Source organism: Fukomys damarensis, unplaced genomic scaffold (assembly GCF_012274545.1).
Source record: "Fukomys damarensis isolate Sample0158 unplaced genomic scaffold, DMR_v1.0_HiC HiC_scaffold_23, whole genome shotgun sequence".
NCBI lineage: Eukaryota > Metazoa > Chordata > Mammalia > Rodentia > Bathyergidae > Fukomys > Fukomys damarensis.
Genome location: NW_022900935.1, coordinates 25,605,397 through 25,629,790, shown reverse-complemented (window position 1 = coordinate 25,629,790; position 24,394 = coordinate 25,605,397). Strand labels below are relative to the sequence as shown.

General features: G+C 39.6%; 1 protein-coding gene across 8 annotated transcripts in view; it reads right to left on the bottom strand.

The window, feature by feature from the left end:
• Mast2 (microtubule associated serine/threonine kinase 2) overlaps positions 1-24,394 on the bottom strand; it is a 170,178-nt gene that overhangs the window by 26,830 nt on the left and 118,954 nt on the right. For 7 of the 8 annotated variants that reach the window (XM_019205429.2, XM_033767287.1, XM_019205432.2 and 4 more), the window contains 2 exons: positions 2,157-2,232; positions 129-149 (listed from right to left, as the gene is read on the bottom strand). In XM_019205429.2, the coding sequence (XP_019060974.1) occupies positions 129-149; positions 2,157-2,232 (97 nt within the window). The remainder of the gene's footprint in view (positions 1-128; positions 150-2,156; positions 2,233-24,394) is intronic. The other variant, XM_033767288.1, reaches the window with a different exon arrangement.

Below are 24,394 nucleotides of genomic sequence, written 5' to 3'. Positions count from 1 at the left end.
TGTTCATACCCACAATTAGAGGAGAATCATCAAAACTAATTCTCTCAACAAGCACAAAAATCACAAGCTACACTGTCTGGCCATGCATAGCAGTGGCCCAACCCTCTCCACACCACATACACAATTACCTGTCTGCTCTGTGCCCATGGCTGTAGTGAAAAAATGTAAATTATAGTGAGAATCAAAGACAAAAACACACCCCCAACATGTAGTCTAGCTTGGCAGAGACAAAACTTTTTTTCAGAAATGTGTGACAGTTTGAAGTGAAACTGTAGGACTGATGAGCCTATTTTTAGTATTTTGTCAAATTTGATTTTTGTATTATATTCTAAGCCAATGTGACCTTGTAGGGTTCCACCCTGACTCAGTGACTAGGAACCAACAACTCCTGGTACCATCTTTGGCAGGGTTGGGAAACTCCCCATTTCACCAAGAATGGTCAGTTTTTCCTACTCCATTCTGTAAGCGGTCAACCCAGAGTTTCATGCTCCATGCACATGAGTCAAATATCTTGTCTCTTAGTGCAGATTTGTTTGGGTCTCAGTAGTAATAAGAGGCCCCAGTGCCTTCTCAGTACTTAACTTGTGAAACCTAAATGAAGCAAATACAAGGGCAACAATAGCACCTGCTATTTCCTTTGCCTAGAATAGTCTCCATGCCTGTGTCCACATACTCAATGCAGCAGCTGCTTCTCATCCCTTAGACTGGCTGGCCTTATGTGGCCATCCAGTGGCCCGACTCTTTTCTTATTCATTCATGCAGCATCATGTCCTTTCCCCTCATTATGCTTATCAGGTTACAACCCTATATTTGTTTGCTTTTTCATTTATTGTATGCCTCCCTCACGATTCACTTGATCAATAAGCATTATTATGTAGCAGGAGACAGTTCTTCAACAAATTAAGGTATATCTTCATTAAATCAAACTTCTTCCCACCTGCTCAAGTCCTTTTCAACTACACAGAATCCTAGAGAGGAAGGGGATACACTGAATTTTTTCTACACTGTCATTTGAATAGCGAGCAAATGCTTTTTCTAGGTATTTGTTATTTTTCCCTTATGACTTTTCAAAAAATCTAAGTATTAAAATTGCTCTTAGCTCAAGGTGTATTATGTTCTCCATTCACTAATGGTTCTAAATCTGGAGTCATAATTTTTCTGGAAGCCTTAGTACTAAAGACTAACTCTAACCAAGAAAAAAATTAAAAACAAAACAAACACACTCTCTCCATCAAAAAACCCCCCTCTCAACAGCCAGGTGTGGTGGCACATGCCTGTAATCACAGCACCTGGGAAGCTGAAGGAGGAGGAGGATCACTGTGAGTTCAAGGCCAGCCTGTGCTACACTATGAGACTGTCTCAACAAACAAGCAAACAAACAAAAACCAAAAAAAACAAAAACAAAAACCAAATAACACCCCCCTAAAAACCAACCAAAAACATAATACTAAACAAAAAAATGTTTAAAACTTGAACTCTGCTAACAAAGAATCTTTGAAAAGGTTCTGAAGAGGAACGAGGTGTGTGTGGAGCCTTTGCAAGTGATTTGGACTCCATCAGCTTGGACTTTTCCAGAGACCAGGTGAGGCCCTGGCCCTAAGTAGAGCAGTCAGGGTTGCTACCCTGGGCCAGAGACAGGTTTATATCACTTTCAGAGAGAACAATAATAGGAAGAAGAACATAAGAAGGGCCCTGTGAATCTTTCTATGTCCACATACAGGCCTCTAGGTGAAAGCAGAGGAGAGACAGTTCCTTCCAGCCCACTTGGAACTAGCTGGATTAAGGGAACAGAGTATTATTTTGGATCCTCTGGAGAGATCTTATCTTGTTATTGATCATCCTAGAATAGCTTTCAAAGGAGGTATAGCGGCTTTGAACATACTCTTAGGACACCAAGGACTTATACTTAAGATTGTAAAATCAACTTCTTGAATCTACTCTCCTCCTAGTCCAATATCCAAAGGCAAATACACAGGCCATTCAGAAAGATAAATTTGAACAAGATGATTATGTCTGGGAGAGGGAAGCAGAAAAGAAATTTTGATGCCTGGTAACCCACTTGAAAGAACACAGATTTAAAGGAAGAACATGACATTTAACTAACTTTATACAAGTGCCATTTGTGTTAAGACACAGGAGGTTTTCTAGCTACTTACCTACGGGCAGGAACAAAGGAAAAGTGAGCAGGTGCATTTGGAGAGAAATTCCGGGGGCTGTCCAAAGGACTGTTACCTGTGGTTAAGGAAAAGAAAAGAAACTCATTGAAATTTGTTTCTGAAGAGAGCTAATGTGAACTTTAGGCAAGAAATCTCCCAGCAATGGCAATTAGCATATTTGGTTATTTTCTCAGGCCACCAATAGTTTTACAATTCTTTCTCTGTAAAAGTTTGGCAGTCCAGAGGCTTTCTTTCTCCTTTGTTCCCAGGTTGCCTGTCTCTCAGATATCCATTCCAGATCTAGTAGCAACGTACCTGTTTCCTGACTTCTTAGGGACACCTTACGCTCCAGTGTGTGTCTTATCAAGTTAACCTAATTTTCCAAAGACTTAGAGCTCATTCAGTGCAACTGGTAGAGTGAAATGCTCAAACATTTCTCCTAGGGAAACAGGAGTTCCAGTCCAAAGCTCTCTATCTCTGCAAACTGCATCCAAAGGGCTAAGTCAGTAGCACATATGCTTTAAGGAGAAACAGAAGTTCTCAGGTTGAGTCATGATAACAGTATACCTTAAAACAGTATCCACAAGCAAGACTCCAAGTCTACAAAGCATGCCCAATCTCATAGTAGAGGAATTACTACCATCTCAATTAGTTTTTAATGTATCCTCTGCAACTTGCTAACTTAAAACTCAAGCTCTGAACAAAATTTTGTGCTTACTTTTATACTAGTCACAACAATTCTTGAACCTAAGCCTGTCATATTTCTGTTTTGTTTTCTGGCTGGAGCTGATAGTTAGGAGGCCCTATCTGGCAGAAGTTGACCATGTGTCTCCACTTCAAAGGCCATGCTGAAGTAATCATCATACTCCATGATGTACTGACACTCTCCAAACCCTACCTCCCCACTTCTAATGCTCCCTTCTGAACCAACATCAGCTTTGAGGAACTGAAACTACCTGATAGTTCAGTGTGCCCTGGGTTTCTCTTAGATAGCTTCCTCACAAGGTATGGATGTTCAAAATGCTATGATGCCACCTTACTGTTTCCCATTATCTCTATACAACAAGGCCTGGTCTTTCTGGGCTGATCTACTAAATATTAGCATCTCATTAGTGCCGCACTACCCTAAGAAGCACCTTGTATTAATAATATAAAGGCATTGTCTTTGACTGAACTAATTAGGAAGAGGCATCCTTAGCTTCCTTTCACCTTCAGGTGCACAAAATGGACAACTTTAGTGTATCTTTTAGTGTAGGTAGAATATTAGGACTGGGACAAATGAATTATACTGTAAAAAGTTAGTCAGTCATGAAGACCCAGAACACAGGACCGAAGATGACTACAGTTCCTGAGCATTGTACATGGAACCAATTATAAAATGCTATCTTCAATTCTGCATTTATGTCTGACACAAAACCAAGCAAGTCTTTGATAGGACAGCTTAAATCTGACACTAAGCCAAGTGAGTTTCTGATACACAACTATTCCAAATACCTTATTTAGGGCCAGAAATTTTCCAAATACTTTTTAGGGCCAGAGATTTAGCTCAGTAGTTCCGCCGCCTGCCTCACAAGTGCAAGGACCCGAGTTCAATCCCTGGTACCAAAAATATCTATACATCTGTATATCTCCAAATGCCTTATTTGCTTTTTGCTTTGTTTTTCAGGTGCTAGGGATCAAACTCAGGACCTTGCACTTGCCAGTCAGGTGCAGCACCACTGCTATATCTCCAGGCTGGGTCAAATGCTTTATTTGTATGAAGGAGAAGCAATCTAGGAATTCCAAATACAAGAGCCTGGCCATTATCCTGGTGGTTGCTGTGAGCCTTTTCATAGGCCCACTATCACTCTGTAGAGCATACTTCTTTTCTACCTTTAATACATGTAAATCCTTGCTACTTTTTCCGTGGGTCTTGTCCAATTCTTTGTTCAGGACACCAAGAACCTGGAATTTCTTTGGAACCCAAAAGCCAGCAGCAGGTGTTTTCAAGATGAGTGATCTAGGATGTGTATTCTTATCTATTTGGTTGTCCACTTGGGAGGATATATTAGAGTAGTAGTCACCAATCTTTCTGGTACCAGGAACCAATTTCATGGAAGATAATTTTTCCATTGGGGTAGGGGGAATGGTTTTGGGACTGGACTCTCACAAGGAGAGGATTACTTAGATCCCTCACATGTGCAGTTTACAGCAGGGTTTGAACTCCTATGAGAATCTAATGTCACTGCTCATCTGTCAGGAGGTAGAGCTCAAGAGGTAATGCTGGTGATAGAAAGTAGTTGTAAACACATATGGAGCTTTGCTCACTTACCTCCTGTTGTGTAGCCTGGTTCCTAACACACTCCAGACTGGTACCAAACCCTAGCCCAAGGGTTGGGAACCCCTGTGTTATAATACAAACTGCAGTTTTTCTTAAAATTATAATTTAAAAAATTATGCTTTTCCTTGTCTCTTTAATTTTCTTTTTGAGACAAGGTCTTGTTTTGTAGTGTAGCCAGCCTTAAACTCACTGTGTAGTCTAGGTTGGCCTCAAACTCAGTGATCCTCCGGCCTCAGCCTCCTGAGAGCTGGGATTACAGGTATGCACTACCACGCCCCACCTCCTTATCTCTTTTCTATTTGTATTTCTTCTAGCCTACCTTAGACATGGTGACACATGCCTATAATCCTAGCTTCTTGGGAGGCTGAGGTAGGAAGATCTCAAGTTTGAGGCCAGGCTTGGCAATTTAGTGAGACCTTGTCTCAAAATTAAGAAATGAAAAGAGCTGGGGGTGTAGCTCATCAATTGAGCACTAGCTTAGCATACATGAGGCTTTGGGTTCAATCCTCAGTACCACAAAACAAAACAAAAACAAACCCAAACTCTATTTGGGAGGGGTGTTAATGTCATCTCATAGATTAACAAGTACAGGTTGGACATTCTTTATGTGAAATGCTTGGGAATATCATGTTGGTGCCCAGGAAGTTTCTAATTTGTTTTTTTTGTTTTTTTTTTTTTGGTACTGGGGATCAAACTTGGGTCCTTGCACTTGCAAGGCAGGCCACCGAACCGGTGAGCTAAATACCCAGCAAGAAAGTTTCTAATTTGGGAGCATTTTGGATTTTCTAATTAGGAATGTCTTATCTATACTTAAGGGTCTGATCTTTGATATTTAATACTACATGCTCCTTGCAGTTCTCAAAACTACCCACTTAAAGCCACAAAAATATCCCTGGATGCTGAATATCTTACAATTATTACAGGTAGCACAATGGGGGCTGGAAAACCACTCCCCTCCAACCACCTGAGGTTTAGCAACAACCCATACCCAACTCTCCCTTCCACTGTTCTAACTGACATAGACAAAACACTGTATTGGCATTACCATTTAATTAAAGAAACTGTCTAATTTCTTCTTTAATTTCCTCTGTGACCCATTGGTTGTTCAGGAGAGTGTTGTTCAATTTCCATGTGTTGGTGAAGTTCTTGTGATTTCTTTTACTACTGATCTCCAATTTCATTGTGTTATGGTCTGACAATATACAGGGGGTAACTTCAATTCCTTTGCATTTACTTAAGCATGTTCTATGAGCTAGCATGTGAACTATTTTGAAGAACAACCCACATGCAGTCAAGAAGAATGAGTATTCTGATTTTGTGGGGTGGAACACTCTGTAGATGTCTATTAAGTCCATTTGTTCAAAAGTTTGGTTCAGTTCTAGTATTTTTTTTTTTTTGTCTAATTGACATCTATTTGTGACAGTGGGGTATTGAGGTCCCCCACTACTACTGTATTAGTGCTTATTTGGTTTTTCATGTCCGGTAATATTTGCTTTATATAGTTGGGTGCACTACTATTTGGTGCATATATATTTATGATTATCATTTCTTCCTCTTAGATTGCTTCCTTTATTTGAAATCCACTTTGTCAGTGAATAGGATAGTCAATGCTGCTTTCTTCTGGGCTCTTGTCACATGGAGTACTGTTTTCCATCCTTTGACTTTCAGTCTATGAGTTTCTTTTTGAATTAAGTGTGTTTCTTGTATACAGCATATCATTGGTTCTTGCTTCTTGATCCTTTCTGCCAATCTACTTCTTTTGATTGGTGAATTGAGGCCATTAACACTGACGGTTGTATGCCAGGGATTTAGCTCAGCGGTTCTGCCAACTACCTCGCTTGTGCAAGGACCCGAGTTTGATCCCTGGTACCAAAAAAAGAATGTACTTTTCTAACATTGATGGTTATAACTAATATGTATTGATTTATCCTTGTCATGATATTTTCCTGTTGTTGGTTCTTTAATTTTCCCCCCTTTCCACTGATAGCTTCATTCGTTGGCCCTCAGTGTCTTTTTCCAGGATATTGTTTAAAAATTTTTATAGTGCTGGTTTGGCATTCATGAGGTTCTGCAGGTTCAGGTGTTCTTTGTCATGAAGTATCTTATTTTTCCATCAGTTTTGAAAGATAGTTTTGCAGGATATATCAATCTGGGTTGGAGGTTGTTCTCCTTTAGGCCTTGAAATACTTCACTCCAGGCTCTTCTTGACTTGAGGGTTTGTGTTGAGAAGTCTGCTGTGATTCTGATGGGCTTCCCCTTGTATGTGATTTGTTTCTTTTCTCTAAGTGCTTTTAATATTTTTTTCTTCAGCCTTGTTTCTGAAATTTTGACTATAATATGTCTAGGTGTAGTGTTTTGTTTTGTTTTGTTAATCATTTGGAGTCCTATATGTCTCATTTATCTGTATGTCAAATTCTTTTCCTCTGCTTGGGAACTTTTCCGACATTACTTCTGTGAATGGAGCCTCTAAATCCTTAAGACTTTCCCAAGGTTTAGGAGTGTCTTCGCTATTCATAGTAGGGGCAGATGCATTATGCTAATTAGATGGCTCTGGATGGAGGCTGGCCAAAACAGAAAAACCAGCCACACAGGATAAGGGGGTTTATGCTTTGAGCCACCAGACTCTTGCAAGCAGATGTGGACTGGAGATAGAATTTCATTAGGTAGCCAATTAGTCAAACTGCTGTAATGAATCTCCAATGAACACTCTGGATACAAAGTGCTAGAGAGCTTTCCTGGTTAATAATCTGTATTTATTGTTACACATCAATGTGCTGGAGAATGATGCATCCTGGACTTCATGGGAATAAAGTACTGTAACCAGAACTGCAAAATGGAACTTTCAGTTAGAATTATTCCTTGAGACAAGTGGCTTCTCCAAACTTCCAGAGTTTATACCCAGAGCATAAACGGCTACTCCAACCTCACCTCAACTCAGATGAACAGACAGAATATGCAGATGCTGGCTCAGCAGGCCTGGAGCCCAGTTTCCTCTCCACAAAAAAGGAGAAAATGAGGTAAAGATGGCCAGAAGCCCTATAACAAGTATGGACATATATGCTTTATCTCTTGTGTTCTACCTTCCCTCTGTTCCTTACTATAAAAGACCCTTACATACCTGTACACTGGGAGGTGGTGATTTGAAGCAAATGGGCCCTTCCAGTTCCTCAGAACTAGCTCTGAATAAATCTTTTTTCCTTTGTACCAAAATAGTCAGTGGCAAGTAAATGAACCTAAGCATATGAACCCAAATGGCTGGAGGCAGGGAGGCAGGATAGAAGAAATAAAAACTATGTAGAAAGAAGACCAGGAAATGGAGATTTAAAACAACCGGTACTTTTAAACTGGGTGTGACGGTGAATACCTCTAATCAAAGCACTTGAGAGGCTGAGGCAGGAGGATTGCTTAGAGCCCAAGGCCACCCTGGGCTATACAGTGAGTTCAAAACCAGCCTGAACTATAATTCTAAGAAAAGGTTTGCCCATTTCCTTTTTACTTTCAACTGGTCCTTTTTTAACTGTGAATTGACTACCTTTTTAGGATTTCCCACGATTTATGTGTCATACCTGACCTGAGTGAGACCCTCTCAGCAAACATGCAGCCCTCATCAAGCAACAGGAAAACCACTAAAGGATCATGCTGTCCTCAGTAAACAGAACAGATGGCCATAAAGAAAATTAGGACAGGACATATAATCTCCCTGGAGCCGATAAGTCTCATATTATCTATACACCTACACTGATCATCCTGGGAACTTTACCCCAAGCATTCCATCCCAGATTCCTTAAAATTACAAACTCATCCCCAAACTCTACAAAGACTTATTATCCTCTGCTCCAGCCAGGAGCTGACATCTTTCTCTATCTCAGCTTGCCTACACCCAGGCAGAATAAGTCAACTCTTATTACTTATAGTCAAAGCCTGTGTCTGGGTGGTTTCTCATGTGCCATTTGTAACAAACAGATCATTATCTTACTATGGGCAGGCCACCTTCCCCCTCCCACTATAAAATACTAAGACTATAGATTATCAAATTCCACAGATTTCCACTACCCTAAATACATAAAAGATGCCCATAATCCCACCTCAGTGTGCCTCATTTCTGTCAAGTCTGACTTTAGTGAATCCTTCACAAACAAATGGAACAAAGCAAACAGGCTGCTTTTAGCAAACAACAGTAGCTTCTCAGTAAATAGGGCAAATGGACTCAAAAGAAAATATACAACCCCTCTGGCGCCAAGAAGTCCAGTAATTGTGTACACTCTTGAGCAGACCATCTTTGAGCATCCAAGTCATAAATATTTTACCCTAGATTCCTTAGCCCCTTCATTACCTATATAAGCTTAATTCCTTTCCCAGTTAGTTTCTAATATCTCTCTCTCCTGGAGTTAGTCCATCCATTCAAGGATGAAATCTCTCCCAGCTAGCTGCCTCTCTCTCTCCCAATGTCAGCCGATTCACACATGGACGTGATAAACTCAGCTTTTCCCAACTAGCTGTAAAAAGCTCATGATTTTTAGTCTCTGTTTACTGGAATAAATTTTCCTTTCAAAAGCCTGCTTGTGACAAGTGGATTCTCTATAACAGTGTTTCTGCTTTGGAGTGTATTCTATATCTCTAATAAACCCCTCTCTTGCCTCTTATTGATACATCCTAAAAATGATTTTTCTGCAATGAAAGTTAATGAACCTTCAAACTTATTCTACAAAAAGTGTGGGTTAAATTCTTTATTTCAGCCTTGAGAACCCCCAGACGTAGCCCAGTGCCAATAGCACTGGAAATTTCACGTTTAGGTACCCCTAGAACTTACCCTACACATCTGATTATGACTGGTGCTGATTTGTATCTTTCTTATTATAATAAAATTGTTTATGTATAGTACTTTCCTGAGCTCTGTGAGTTATTCTAGTAAATTACTGAACCTGAGGAAGTCGTGGAAAAACCTTGCATTTATATCCACTTGGTTAGAAAGATGGACTGGCATTTGAAATAAGGGAATTTTGGTGGAAAACTTCCCTTAACTTGTAAAATTTGGCCAGATTTGGGGTAGTGTTAGAAGCCATTGTAACAGCAAAAATAATTTCTATTTGTTTGGGTTTTTTTTTTTTTTTTTTGTACCAGGGATCAAACTTGGGACCTTGCACTTGGGAGGTAGGCAGCGGAACTACTGATCTAAATCTAAAGCTGAATAGCTGACCTAAAGTAAACTGAAAGTCTTATGTGAGTTAACATACCAGAGGGCCCAAAAAACTAATTTAAGTAAACTATCAGGCCTGAATGGAATTCAAGAGGCAAAGAACAGGTTCCTAAAAAATTGGTAAACAAATACCTCCCCCCACGAAAGCATAGCACTGGAAAAATTAATAGCATGGGAATATATGTAAGTTTTTTTCGCATTTAAATCTCTTTAAAAAAGCAATAAATGTTAAAATAAAATTAGTATCAAGGTTGTACAGGATTTATGGGAATTAAGAGTTTGAAACAATAACATAAAAGCTAGTAGGGGAGAAAAAAGTTTTTTGGTTTTGGTTTAAAAGTCTCACTAGTTCAGGCTGGCTTTGAACTCACTGAGATACTCCTGTCCCAGCCTATGCTCAAGCAGAAAAGGAAGATTCTTATACTCTGTGTGGTATAATATTACTTGAAGGGAAATGGTATAGGTTAAAGATACATATTATAAATGCTAACTGTAGCTATATAACAAAGAGTCGGGCAGGGGATTTAGCTCAGTGGTTCTGCCACCCTCCTTGCAAGTACAAGGACCAGAGTTTGATACCCAGTACCAAAAAAAACCAAAAAACAAAAAATAAAAATCTTATACTCTGTGTGGTATAATATTACTTGAAGGGAAATGGTATAGGTTAAAGATACATATTATAAATGCTAACTGTAGCTATATAACAAAGAGTCGGGCAGGGGATTTAGCTCAGTGGTTCTGCCACCCTCCTTGCAAGTACAAGGACCAGAGTTTGATACCCAGTACCAAAAAAAACCAAAAAACAAAAAATAAAAACACACACACACACACACACACACACACACACACACACAAAACAAAGTGTCACAGTCCATAAGTCAATAAAGCCTATAAAATGGTATCATTTGGTTTTTTCCCCCATAGTTCCTGTTATATAACTGTCTGTAAGGCAGTTATAAAAACTAGAATTTCTCTTCCCCAAGGCAAGTCACAGAAACTCCCATATTTCCCTACTTTTCTGTCTGGGAGGTGGCCATAAAGAAACTCTCTCAGCAACCTTATCTGATAGGTCATAAGACCCTCCTCATTCCAGTCCAGCTCCAAAACCTGGAGGAAGGAATGATGTTCAGGTAGGTAAGAATTGGAAAAGTAGGCTTTAAGTAAGTATAGTCTATTAGCAAAATGCTTATGCAATGAAGTCTCCATGTAAACCCAAAAGGAAACAGTGTCTGGGAAACCTCTTGATAACACATGGACATTCCTGGAGGGTGACATGTCACATCTCTGCATCTCTTCATCTGTATCCTCTGTAATAAGCTGTTAAACCCAAGTGTTTCCCTGAGTTCTGTGAACCAACTGAACTAATTACAGTAACTGAACCTTAGGAGGGGATTGTGGAACCCTGATTTATAACAAGTTAGTAAAGAAGCAAAGATAAAAGAACATGGGGCTTGCAGCTGGAATCTAAACTGGGGAGGAAAGGCATGGAGCCACCGAGCTAAATCCCCAGCAGATTTTAAATCAACTGAATGTTACATTTAGAAGATTAGAAATATTCTATTTCCAATGTGTTTAAGTGGTAGATTTATCAATTTTACCAGTAGTATTTTTTGTCAACAAAATCACATATCAGTGAAAACATTTCCAAATATCCATTTTCAAAATACTTTATGGTACAAATTTTTTCTTTTCAACTCAATGTTGATATGTCATTTTCACCCTAAAAAGATTAAAATATTTACAAAGTGTTTGCTTTGCTCCATCCCCAACATCTCCTAAACAGCATACTACTAAAAATACCACTCATTGGGCTGGGAATGTAGCTCAGTGGCGCAGCATCGGCCTAGCAAGCATAAGGTCCTGAGTTTGATCTCCAGTACAGGGAAAACAAAACAAAATCAAACAAACAGTAACAACAACAAAAAAATACTTGTTATCAGAGAAAGAGTTAGAAAATCTAGAACACTTGATATTTTTGTAAAAGAAAACTGCATTACATCATTGAGTTTGGCTATTCTTTTTAGTTGCCCCACGATGACCAGTGAATTTCTATCTTGTTCAATACATTTCAAAGATCTCTCTATACCTATCACAAGTGTAAAAATTAAATACAGCAATATTTTGTAATATGCAAAAGAGTATGGCTGAGGGTGTATCATTCAACTCCACTTCCGTTTATAATATGTCTTGTACAATTTATGAAAGTCTGACAGATGGAGCTAATACAGATATCAGTGTTGATGCATACCCTAAGTACTAGTAAAGATTGGGGCTGGGGATTTAGCTCAGTGGTGCTGCCACCTGCCTTGAAAACCCAAGGTCCAGAGTTTGATCCCCATTACAAAAAAAAAAAAAAAAGAAAAGAAAAGAAAAGCTGGGCATGGTGGCACACACCTGTAATCCCAGCACTAGGGAGGCTGAGGCAGGAGGATCACTGTGAGTTCAAGACCAGCCTCGGCCACACAGAGTTCAAGGTCAGTCTCAACTACATAGTGAGACCCTGTCTCAAACCCCCCCCAAATTAAAAAATTTAAAAAAATAAATAAAGGGTGGTGGGCTGGGGATTTAGCTCAGTGGTTCCACCGCCTGCCTGGGAAGTGCAAGGTCCCGAGTTTGATCCCCGGTACCAAAAAATAAAATAAAATATAAAGGGTGGGGAAGCTGACTGAGAAGCGGGTCATGTATCTCAATGTGAAGGACCTGGGTTCAATCTTCAGCAACCCTCTCCCCAGAAGTGTCTATCTCTAAAAGCTAAAGCATGAACTAAGTGGGCCTCGAACTCACGGCAATCCTCCTGCTTCTGCCTCCCCGAGTGCTGGGATTACAGGCGTGAACCACCATATCCAGCTGTGATGGTTAATCTTGACTGCCAACCTGATTGGTTTGAGATCTAGGAGATTAGTTAAACATACTTCTGAGTATATCTACGTGGGTCATGGAGGCATGTGACCTTGGGGACTGTATCTGATTCCTGGCCCCTTTCTCTCTGGTTCTTTCCTCCCACTGTTTCTGGTTGCCATGAGGTAGATAGCTTTTGCTGGAGCCAGTCAGTTGACCATGGACTTAAATCTCAAACTATGAGCAAAAATAAACCTTTTCTCCTCTAAATTGACTTTCTCTTCTTCTTAGCCACAATTTAAAGCTGACTAATGCACCTTTTTTTTTTTCTTTTTTTGGTTTTTTGAGACAGGGTCTCACTATGTAGTTGAGACTGACCTGGAACTCATTATGTAGCCCAGGCTGGTCTCAAACTCACAGCGATCCTCCTGCCTCAGCCTCCCTAGTGCTGGGATTACAGGCGTGCGCCACCATGCCTGGCTCACCATTTTTTATTTTGAGACAGGGCCTTGCTAAATTGTCAGGGCTGTCTTTGAACTTGTAATCCTCCTGGCAGCATCCTGAGTAGCTGGTCTTGCAAACATGCTCCACTGCATTTGCCTCAGAAGATGTTACTATGATACCACTTCCAAATAGGTGTGTAGCAGTTCAACCTGACACCAGACACAGGGCCTTAGTGCAGATTCAATAGGTCAAAAGTAAACCCCTCAAAACTGCCTCACTTTCAAAGCCAGCCCAAAGTTTTGGGGGAAGGAGTCCTTGAGGCCATCTGCACTGGTAATTGATTACTCATAGATCTATGAGTTTTCATAGTTCCTCAAAGTTTAATAATTCAATAAAACAACTCACAAAACTCAGGGAAGCACTAAATTATTACAGTTTGACATAAAAGATACACATACAGCCGGGCGGTGGTGGCACACTCCTGTAATCCCAGCACTTGGGAGGCTGAGGCAGGAGGATCGCTGTGAGTTCAAGATCAGCCTGGGCTACACAGTGAGTTCCAGGTCAGTCTCAACTACATAGTGAGACCCTGTCTCAAAAAACAAACAAAAAAGATACACATACAGAGGATGAGACTTGGCAGGGAAAGCAGAGCTTCTGTCCCTTCCTTGGGTAATCAGGCTGTGTTACCCTTTAATGTTCACCACAGGAACCTCTTTTCAGCTTTGATGTTCAGAGTTTCTGTTGGGGTTTCTTTATACAGTTGAATTTGATCTTGGGCTCTATTCCTTACCAGGAATACAGGATGATACTATCTCTGGGTTAACTCTGAGTTACCTCAATCGATTAACGAAAATAACGAACATTCCTAAGTGTCAGGAAATTCAAGTTTTTGTAAGTTCAGTGTCAGGAACTTAAGACAAAGATGATGGAAATTATTATACTACAGATTCCAAATGTGTTATATTTATTGTTTCTCTATTTTTTATCTTAAAGATAAAAAAATTGCTACTACTTTTAGGTTTGTAAGAAAAAAATCAATCATTTAAACTGGTCTTATCATGGAGTAAGAGAAGATTAAGAAGTTAGGCTGTTTGTATTTTGAAGAAAATATTATTAAGAACTTATTTCCTAATTTTAAAATCAGAAAAATGGAATCACTGAGAAGAACACTTCCTTTAGAATAGCCAGAAATGGCTCAACAGGATGAATAAACTGACAGAAGACCCAGGAGCCCAGAAAGCAGGGTTTTTCGACTTTGTCAATCAATTTAGCATTTGGAAGAGATAGTTTAAAGGCAAGAAATCATGCAGCCCAAACGGGAAGAAAATGTTCAAATAAGAAGGGGAAAAAGGGAAGGTGGAGGGGGATAGGAAGGAAAGGACAAGAAAGAGAATAGAAGGGCCGGAGATTTAGCTCAGAGGTTTGGTGGCCTGCCTTGCAAGTGCAAAGACCTGAGTTCAATCCCCAGTACCCTCCCCCAAAAGAATAGAGAATAAAAAAAGGAAACAAAGCTTTTGTAAGTAAGGGGGAGAAGAGGGGTTCAAGGGAGGGCAGGGGATGGGGAAAAAATCAAGATATGTACAAATGCAAATTCCCTATGATAAATGTGATATATGATATATATCTAAAGTATACCAATAAAATTAATTTCAAAAAAGAGATCATCCAAGCTGGGTGTGGTGGCTCATGCCTGTAATCCCAGCACTCTGAAGGCCAAGGCAGGTGGATCGCTGTGAGTTGGAGACCAGCCTGGGCTACACAGTGAGTTCCAGGTCAGTCTCAACTACATAGTGAGACCCTTAAAAAAAAAAAAAAAAAAAAAAAAAAAAGAGGGATCATCCATCCCAGAGGAAAAAGTTACAATGAAATAACACACACACACAACTGGGAATAGCCAGCTGACCTTGAACCAGCAACTTTTCTTGTATTCTTTAACAGGTTAGGGGAAAAAAAAATCATACAGCAAGCAGCTATGTAAAGAGCATTCATGGTAACAATGCCACCTTCCAAAGCCCTCTCTATAATACTTTCCAATCAAAAGCCCCTTCCTTGCCCACTTAGGGTATCTTGCAAATGCCATTTTTTGTTTTGTTTTGTTTTGTTTTGTTTTTGGTACCAAGGATCCAACTTGGGTCCTTGCGCTTGCAAGGCAGGTGACAGAACCACTGAGCTAAATCCCCAGCCCACTTAAGGCAAGCATCTTGATTTTTATGGCAGATATTTCCTTACAGCTATAACAACTTAGTATGAAGCTCTAAACACTTGAATTTAGTTTTTTAAATATAATTTTTAAATGTGAGATATAATTCCTATATAAAATTCACTCTTAAATCTTTGTAACTGTTAGCAGCCATGTTTTATTCCCCTGGCAATCACTATCTATTGTTCAAATCTCTGGCCATTTTTTCTATTATACTACCTTATTATTTTATTAATTTAAAGGAGATCTCCAAATGTTTTGCAACAAAGACCTTTAACAGTTTTTTGTGCTGCAATTACCATTTTGTCATTGACTTTTTCACTCTTCATCTCTTGATGACTAAAAGTTCTTAATTTTTTTTTTTTTTTTTTTTTTTTTTTTTTTTTTGGTATCGGAGATTGAACTTGGGACCTTCTACTTGCAAGGCAGGAGGAACTACTAAGCTAAATCCCCAGCCCTGTTATTAATTTTAATGTAGTCAAATTATTGATCTTATCTTATCTTTTATTGTCTTCCCTATGTGAGGACATGAAGATACTCTCTTACTGAGACCTAATCTTGCTATGTAGTCAAGGCTAGCCTTGAATTCGAAATGATCCTCCTGCCTCAGCCTCCTGAGTGCTTGGGATTTATAGGCATATGCCACCACACCTGGCTCTCTCCTATATACTTTCTAAAAGTTTTGCTGTTTTACATCTTGCATTTAAATGTACAATTACCTGGGATTGATTTTTGTTAACAGTCAAGTTTTTTCAGTTTCTCTGTATAGACATCTAATTGTCCTGGTACAATGACAGGATTATTTATTTATTTATTTTTTATTTATATTTTTTGGTACCAGGGATCAAACTTGGGACCTTGCGCTTGTGAGGCAGGCAGGCAGTGGCACCACTGAGCCAAATCCCGGCACAGTGACAAGATTCTTTTTGCCTACTGCTCTACAGTATCACCTTTGCCATAAATCAAGTGTCCATGGAATTTGTTTCTGAGCTCTTTTTTTTCCCTTAAGTCTATTCTTCATATCAGTATTCTTTATCTCAGTTAAGGATATCACTACTCATTAAACACACAAAGAAGAAATCTAGAGACAAGCAATTCTACACCCTGCTGGTCTCCATTTTTCTCATATATTTTCCACTTCCAACACTCCCAATACATCATGACAATGGCCTCTCAATAATTTTCCAACTGTGAGCACTGTCCTCCTTTAGTAACTTTTATTTCCTTTAAATAGACTTCACGTTGAGCTACATTTAAGAAATATTTTTAATGCCTATAGCTCTTTATAACTTTCTGCTTATCTTACCCATCCACGTTCAATTAGCACTTTGTAATGTAGAAACAGATTATAATGGTTTGTACTTTTCAATTCTCTATACATACCATTCTACTTGATTCTTACAGATCTTTTTTCCTCTGCTTGAAATGAATTTCTTATTTAAATGACTAGCTTGGGAGCCATCTTCTTTCTGTTGTTTTACTACTATACTCTCCAGCACCTTAGACATACATTTAATATAGTCTCTAAAGTTTCAGATTGAACCTTAACTGCCCTCTGTGGACACAGCTTCCTCTGCAGCTCTCTGAAGTGATGACTGCTTGTTTTCACATAGCACTATGATTCTGTACCTAGAGGAGGCATGGGGATCTTGCTGCTCCTCATTTCCTCATCCAGGCATTCTCCTTCCTTTCTCTATAAAAACGCCCTTGTGTGAAATCATCTCAATGTATCAGTCCTTACTGCTCCTTGCTAAAGTCACCAATAGACCACCTTTGGGACACTCTCCTCATTCTTTGAAAATTTTTACTCCTGCATTACTGACATTCTCTTTATCATAACTTCTGTCAGGAGTGATTTCAATGTCCTCATAGATATTCTCTTTAATATATTAGCTTCTAGACAAGTTTCTAGAGAATGCCACATTAAAAAGGCTGAGTATGAGTAGTCTCACTTTACACTTATGATCACTAACTTTGGTTCTTCATACTGCTGGAAATCAGACCACATATCTTAGGGTATTCCTTCTCCCATCTGCTTAAGAGACTCTTTTATACTTTATCCTCTCTCCTAGGGCTTATCAGTTAATCACTTCACTGTTTCAGTAAGAAAAAAAGAAATAATCAGAAAAGAACTTCAATAAGTTTCCATTACATCATCATCTAAATAACATCTGTAAAATAAATAAATAAATAAATAAACAAACAAATAAATAACATCTGTACTACTGTCCCTACTTCTACCCTATTACCATAGAAGACTTATCTAAGCTCCTGGCTAGAGCTAACCTGCTTATTTACGGATACCATTCCCATTCAACCACACACAGGCCCTGTGCCAGCCATTCCCTGCTTCTATTGCATTATCAAAATTTCTCTTTCTCTTGAACCACTTCTACTAGCATATGTCAATTATTTTTCAAATAAGAGAAATCTCTTGACCCTGCCCACTCATCTTTGTATTTCATTCCTATTCCTATTTTTCACTCCTCATCTGGTTAGGATTAAACCCAGGACAACTCACAGGCTGAGTTACATCCCCAGCCTTCATTCCTGCTTTTTACACCAAAACTTCTATGATTACTATCTGGTTATCTCCTCCATACCTAACTGGCAATTCTCAGACTTCATTTCTCTAGACCTGTCCACAGATTGGTCCAGACTTGGTCCAGGCAAGCACCTTCTAGTCCTTGAAATGCTCTTTCTTTAATGTGGACTATAAGATACCATACTTTCTTCCCATTTCCCTGATCTTTAAGAAATGGCATTTCCCATGGTGCAGTCCTTTAATTATTTCTGTTTATGCTCATTTCCCCTAGTTCATTCAGATCCACAGATTTAAAATCCTTTTATATCCTGACTGTCCAATATCTATATTTCCTGCCCTTACTTCTTTCTTAAAATCAAGAAAAACAGATGTATACAAAAATTTTCAATACATCTAAGGAGCCCTAGGACTGGAGGTTCTTAGGATCAAATAATTGCTTTTGTTTTAGACAGGGTCTCTATGTGGTTGAGGCCGGCCACAAACTCACTATGTAGCTGAGGCTGGCCTCAAACTCACCGAGCTCCTCCTACCTCACTCAGCCTCCTGAGTGCTAAGATTACAGGCGTGTACTACCATGCCCGTCTTGGGAATTTGTTTTGTAGATGACATGGGCTAGAAAGATTAGAGGTGGTACCTAGAGAGCAAGGAGAGGAAATTAAAATCACAGAGACTAGAGACAAGATCTAAAGAACAAGTCTATGGCATAAATGTCTACAATACAGTGAAGGAGAAACTCATTGGAAGACAAAATTCAAAGAACTTTGGAGTTCAAAGAACCTAAAGGGCCTAAGAACTAGAAAATTTAGTTATGAATGTACTAATACCATTGACAGTAACACAGGTGTGGAACAAGATAATAATTGGGCCTAAGAACTAGAAAATTTAGTTATGAATGTACTAATACCATTGACAGTAACACAGGTGTGGAACAGAAGATAATAATGAGTCAAGAGCTAAAATGTTTACAAAGGCAATGTGTGGAGATTTTAATAGTTGCAATGATGGCTACTAAGTAATATAAATTAATGGTTCAAGACTCAAAGATTAGGAAAAGAGGAAGAATAATGAAAAGCAAAGAGTACACCTACTCTTACAAGAGTTAATGGTATGATGTGTGGGAGAGAAAAGAACTAACACTATAGCTGGCTGCCAATGTTTTTCCTCTATTCTCTTTCTAAAATTCTAATAGAAAGGGAGGAGGAAATATTCGGGACAAAACAAGGAATGTCTAGACATTTATATAAATTAAGAGTTCAGCAGACTGGGGAGGGTTTGGGGAACCTGGGGGTTCTGGTGTGACTAACATAAACAGGAAGAGATGAGGTAGTTAGCCCAAGGAGATTTAAGGCAAATACAGGTGAGAAGGCTGCAAGTGTTAGGGAATAAAGAGGCATGGATTACTAGGAGTTGAGGAAACAGCCATCATAAGACTTGCCACCTCTTTTGAGGATTACACAATCAGCGTCCTGGGTCTGGGGCATTCCCTTATATGGAAGCTGGGTGTTAAACTATCACTTGGCTTCATATTCTTCTTCCTTTTTAGGGGAAACCATTCCCCTGTTCTGGGCTTGCAGGAAACTTCCTTGTATAGCTTGTGTGTGTATGTGTGTGTGCGTGTGTTCCTGCACTTCCAATATCTCTGCCCACAGGGAAGGGAATGAGATCTTTGCTTGTAGCACAAGAAGGGTGAATACAGTCTACCAACTGGCACGGGCTATCAGAAGGACCCAACAGCCATGGGAAAATGATGCTCACTGCAGATACTTTCTTGCTGTGTCTCTCCTCCATCCTTTTTATGAGCCAAGTGTTGTTTCAAATAGTGCCTTATATGTTAATTCCTCCTTTGTGACTTCAAACCCCAGAGAAGATGCTGCGGGCTCAAGTCTGAGGGCTCTTATTGATGGTCAACATTATTTTGTTGTTTGCTTGCCTTCAATGGGGTCCCTCACCCAAGATTGGCAGCTGGATCTTCCTACTTGACAATGGGCCTTGTGCTTCCTCCAGAATGACAAGGGCTGAAGGTTTAAGAATGGTACACCCGTAGTCGCTATATCTTAGCTTAAAATCAGTAACACACATCATTACACTATGCATGCACTATGATCTACTGATTTAAAAAATTTTTTCTTCTTCTTGGTACTGGAGATTGAGCCCAGAGACTGAGCTCCATTCCTAGCTTTTTTTGAGGACTTTTTTTTTGGGTGGGGGGAGGGTGCTGGGGATTGAACCTGTGCTTGCAAATCAGGCAGCAACACCACTGAGCTAAATCCCAGCTCTAGCCCTTTTTTAACTTTATTTTTGAGCCAGGCTCTAAATTGTCTAGGCTCAGCTTGAACTTCCAATCTTCCTGCCTCAGCCTACCAAGTATCTGAAATTACAGGTGTGCGCCACCATCCCCAGCATGATCTTATTCCAAACTCAGCAACTCCATCCCTATATATAAATCCTAGAAAAAGTCTTTCCTATAGATAAAAAAAAAAAAAGATATGAGCAAGGATATTTGTTGGCTAAAATAGTGAAAAACTGAAAATAATATAAATGCTGTGCTAATTATTAATTTACTGCAACTCAGCTCCAAATTCATCCATCAATACCTACTCATAATAGGGGGATTCCTTTAAGCATTCATCATTTATAAGGAGAATGATATTAACCTCTCTCAGTAAAGGGTGCTGAATAGACACTGTAGAAGGAAGAGGCTCCTGGTGCTAATTCTACGAACGTACCACAGTCAGCACTGTCGAAAGGAAAGGTATGTAGTGCTACTCTGACCTATTCACATGACAACTACCTTGCAGACCAGGACAACCCTAATGATTACCTTTCCACAGCCCTACTTACAAGAACACTGTGTGCTTTAGGCCAGCCCACATTAGTGCCCTGACTCCCTCTGCTTGCCTACTGTATTACTTGTCCTACCAGCTTTGTTTTCCATGCCATTCCTTTGGACATATTACGCTCCAGGCATCCATGCATAATAGCACACCCACCATTTGGCAGGCCTGACTACTGGCCAAGATTTACCTGCGCTCCAGGGGGCAACCAACTGATGGCCCTGGAAAACCAGAAAACATCTCTGCCTCTCTGTGGATAGCAACTACATTTTCTCCTCTATAGCCACCACTGGGGAGGTTTTAAAGCCTGCCTACCCTCCTTCCAAATTAGTGCTTCCTTGGGCACTCCCCCTTAGCTCTGTGCCATCATCTATTTAAATCACTGTCTGGTTTCTATTACCTAAATGAAGCCAGATTGATATGGTAAACATCAAGGAGAAGGATGACTACATAAATTATAGTACAGTTATACAATAGAATATTCTCCAGCTAATAAAAAAATTGACTTCCAGTTCCTAGTCCTGTATGTAAAGAGCCTACGTGTTGCTATTCTGCCCACAGAAAAAGTAAAAAGCTGAATAAACTGAAAAAACAACTCTTCTTACATGTGTGAGAAAAGTGAGTTATAGGACAGATCACTGCTCCCCAAACTGAAAAGACAGAGTGGCAGATACAGAGAATCAGAACTTAATGGATCAGAAACTTACAGCTAAAAAACCTTCACCAGAACCAGTTCCAGAGTAGGAAAATCACAACTGTAACTGATGAACTGCTAAAGGCTCAATGTGGACCATGGTGAATTTTAAAATTATATTGGGACCCACGTGTTTGTGTTTTATCCAAAGGAGTTCACAGTGAATACTGAAGAAATTTTCAGGTTTCCAACAGTGGTGTTGGAATCACTCTGTCCTTAAGAAGGCCTGCCCTCAAAAGAAACTAATTTATTGGTGTTTAACCTGCTGGGAAAAGAAATACCCAAATCCAGCCACCTATAGCTCTTTTGTCCCACCTAAGGCAGGAAGTGAGACAGAAGTACTAGTTCATAGTCCAAGAGACCAGCTCACCAAAAGACTGAGTCCTAATAAATAAAATTCTATGACTATAGAATACTTTCCTCTCCCCATGCCTTACCAATATATTACTAAAAGCCTATTTCCTGTAGTTACCTTTATCTAGTACACCATGCCCACATACCAAAAAATAAATTACAAGGCACACTAAAGGCATCAAACAGAGCTTCAAGAGACAGAAAAAGCATCAGAACAACAGTCAGATATGGCAGGAATGTTGGAATTATCAGATTAGGAAAAAAATTTTTTGAGGCAGGGTCTTACTAAATTATCAAAGTTGGCTTCAAACTTGCAATCCTCCCTCAGCCTCCCAAGTACAGTATCTGGAACTGTAGGACTAAAGTTGTAGGACAAGTACAAAAGTTATATAACATATGTGATAGGAATGTATGGAAAAGAGAGAAGGAAATGAAAAGTACTGTAAGTAGTAATGACTAAAAATTTCTGCAGATCAATGTTTAACAAGCCACTGATCCAGGAAGATGAGAGGGTCATGCAGGTCAAGAGGAAAATCCAGTTGTCTTTCATAGCTGATTAGTAGAAACCTTTCATAAATATACAAACCTAGATCCATTTTCCAGACAGGGAAAGGTACTGACAGGATATCATTTCTTTATCCATCAGCCCCAGATACTTGGTATAAATTACAAAAATTTCAGATGGGACCCCAGGTCCCCATGACCCAGTTTCTGGACATGGCCTTTTCTGTGTTCAACAACTGAAATCCAGATGAGGATAGAAAGAGAAGGGCCAGAATTATGGCTGTCATAACTGGCAAGGCTTCAAACACATCCAAGCCATCTAGGGAAAACCCAAGTACAAGTGAGGAAAGAGTTTCTAAGTGCAAGAAGACTGGGCACTAGGCATGTGACTGGACCAAGCCACTCCTGGGACCTGCCTAACTTACATCACTAGAGGATTTACTATTCCTGCTCCCAGAGAGAGACAGGCCAGCCAAAACCCTCAGCTCCCACTCTGATGAAGACTGAGGGGACCCGGAACAACCTTCAAAGCTTTTGTACATAGATATCACATTTCCTATGAAGAACAGAGGCCTTGGACGTCATGGGATAAAGACAGTCCCACTTCAACCATCTGAAGAAAGAGATTATGCAGAAGAATAAACCTGTTAACCTCTGGAAGACTTGAGGCTCCTCTTTAAAAAGCAAGGCTCAGTACTACTGTGAGTGCTGCTAAGTAGAGTCACTAATGACCCTAATTCACCACAACCTAAATGGGCACCTGTAAAGAGGATCCTGTTTTTATTATGTATTTATTTATTTTTTGCACTGGGGAATGAACTTGGGACCTTGTGTTTGCAAGGCAGGCGTCGGAACCACTGAGCTAAATCCCCAGCTGAAGAAACAGTATTTGACATCTTGTGACTGGCTTTTTTGTTTGTTTTGTTTTGTTTTTTGGTACCAGGGATCAAACTCGGGTCCTTGGAGGATCCTGTTTTTAATTAGATCCATAATCTGGGTGATTTTGCCAAAGTTAGTTTTCAGGCTCTTGATAATTTATCTAACATCCCTCTTTGATATACTTTCTCTTCCATAGGAAGTATGGGAATCTAACATTCTCATATTTGGGCTCTACATCCCTAATCTGATAGTAAAGTAAGTTTTTCAACATATTCACCAAGTGTTATGGCTTGTATCTAGATGCTCCTCCAATAAGCCTCATGTGCTCACAGGTTGGGCTTTTCAGAGCTTGCTTGATCTATGGTATGTAGTACTAAGTTAATTCACAGATTGGAATTAGCATAGTTCTGGATGTGGTTAATGGAAGACTCAACCTGGATGTGGGTAGCACCAATCAATAGACTTATAGCATGGATGGAATATAAAGGGAGAGAAAGAAGGCAGGCTTGCTGTTTTGCTGCTTCCTGACTGCTATGCCATGGGCTGTTTCTCTTCTGTGATGCCCTTCTGTCACGCTAACCTCCCTTGGAACCAGCCAACTATGGACTGAAACGTTACAAACTGTGAGCTGAAATAAACCTTCCATGCTTTAACATTGGGTGTTGGGTATTTTGTTTCAGCAAAAGAAAAGTAACTAAGACACCAAGCTTTGACCCATCAAACAGGCATTTCAACAACAATTCACATACAGACACTAATTCCTTGTCTGTCTTCTCACAGGTTTTTATTTTTTCAACCCAGCTAGTAACCAGCTGGTTGGAGAGAAAACGATCCCCAGTATGCAGGACCCACAGGAAGTACCTATATGAAAACAGAGACCTCCACTTCCTCAGCACCCCATGAAGAATTCTGGGGATTTACGTCCCTTAGGGAGAAATGAAACAGGAGATTAGGGCATAGCAAACAGGGCAGGGAAGTGGGTAAAATCTGTCAATCAGAGTTCCAATATATACACACAGAACATTATCTTTAATTCTATTTGAAAGAATTTAAGCTGCTTTTGATAGGATGGCTTAGATGTGAAGTCAGTTTGAGGAGCTCTTGGCCACTGTGCTTTTTCATAGGGATTTACTCTTACCCTGTAGAATATACTTCTTTTCTTACTTTTAGTTGGAACTTGCTCTGCTGAGCATGTTTCTTTTCATTTCATACCTTTAGTAAATGTAAAACCTTGCTACTTTTTGTGCTTGTCTTGACCAATTCTTTGTCCAGGACAGAAAGAACCTACAAAACACCTCTGGAAGGAAACCCCAAAACCCTCTAACAGTAACAAATATGGGAGGTATTAATCCATCCATAGATGTCAATGGTCTAAAGACATCAATTAAGACTGCTAAAGTGACTCAAAAGAAAGATCAATTATGAT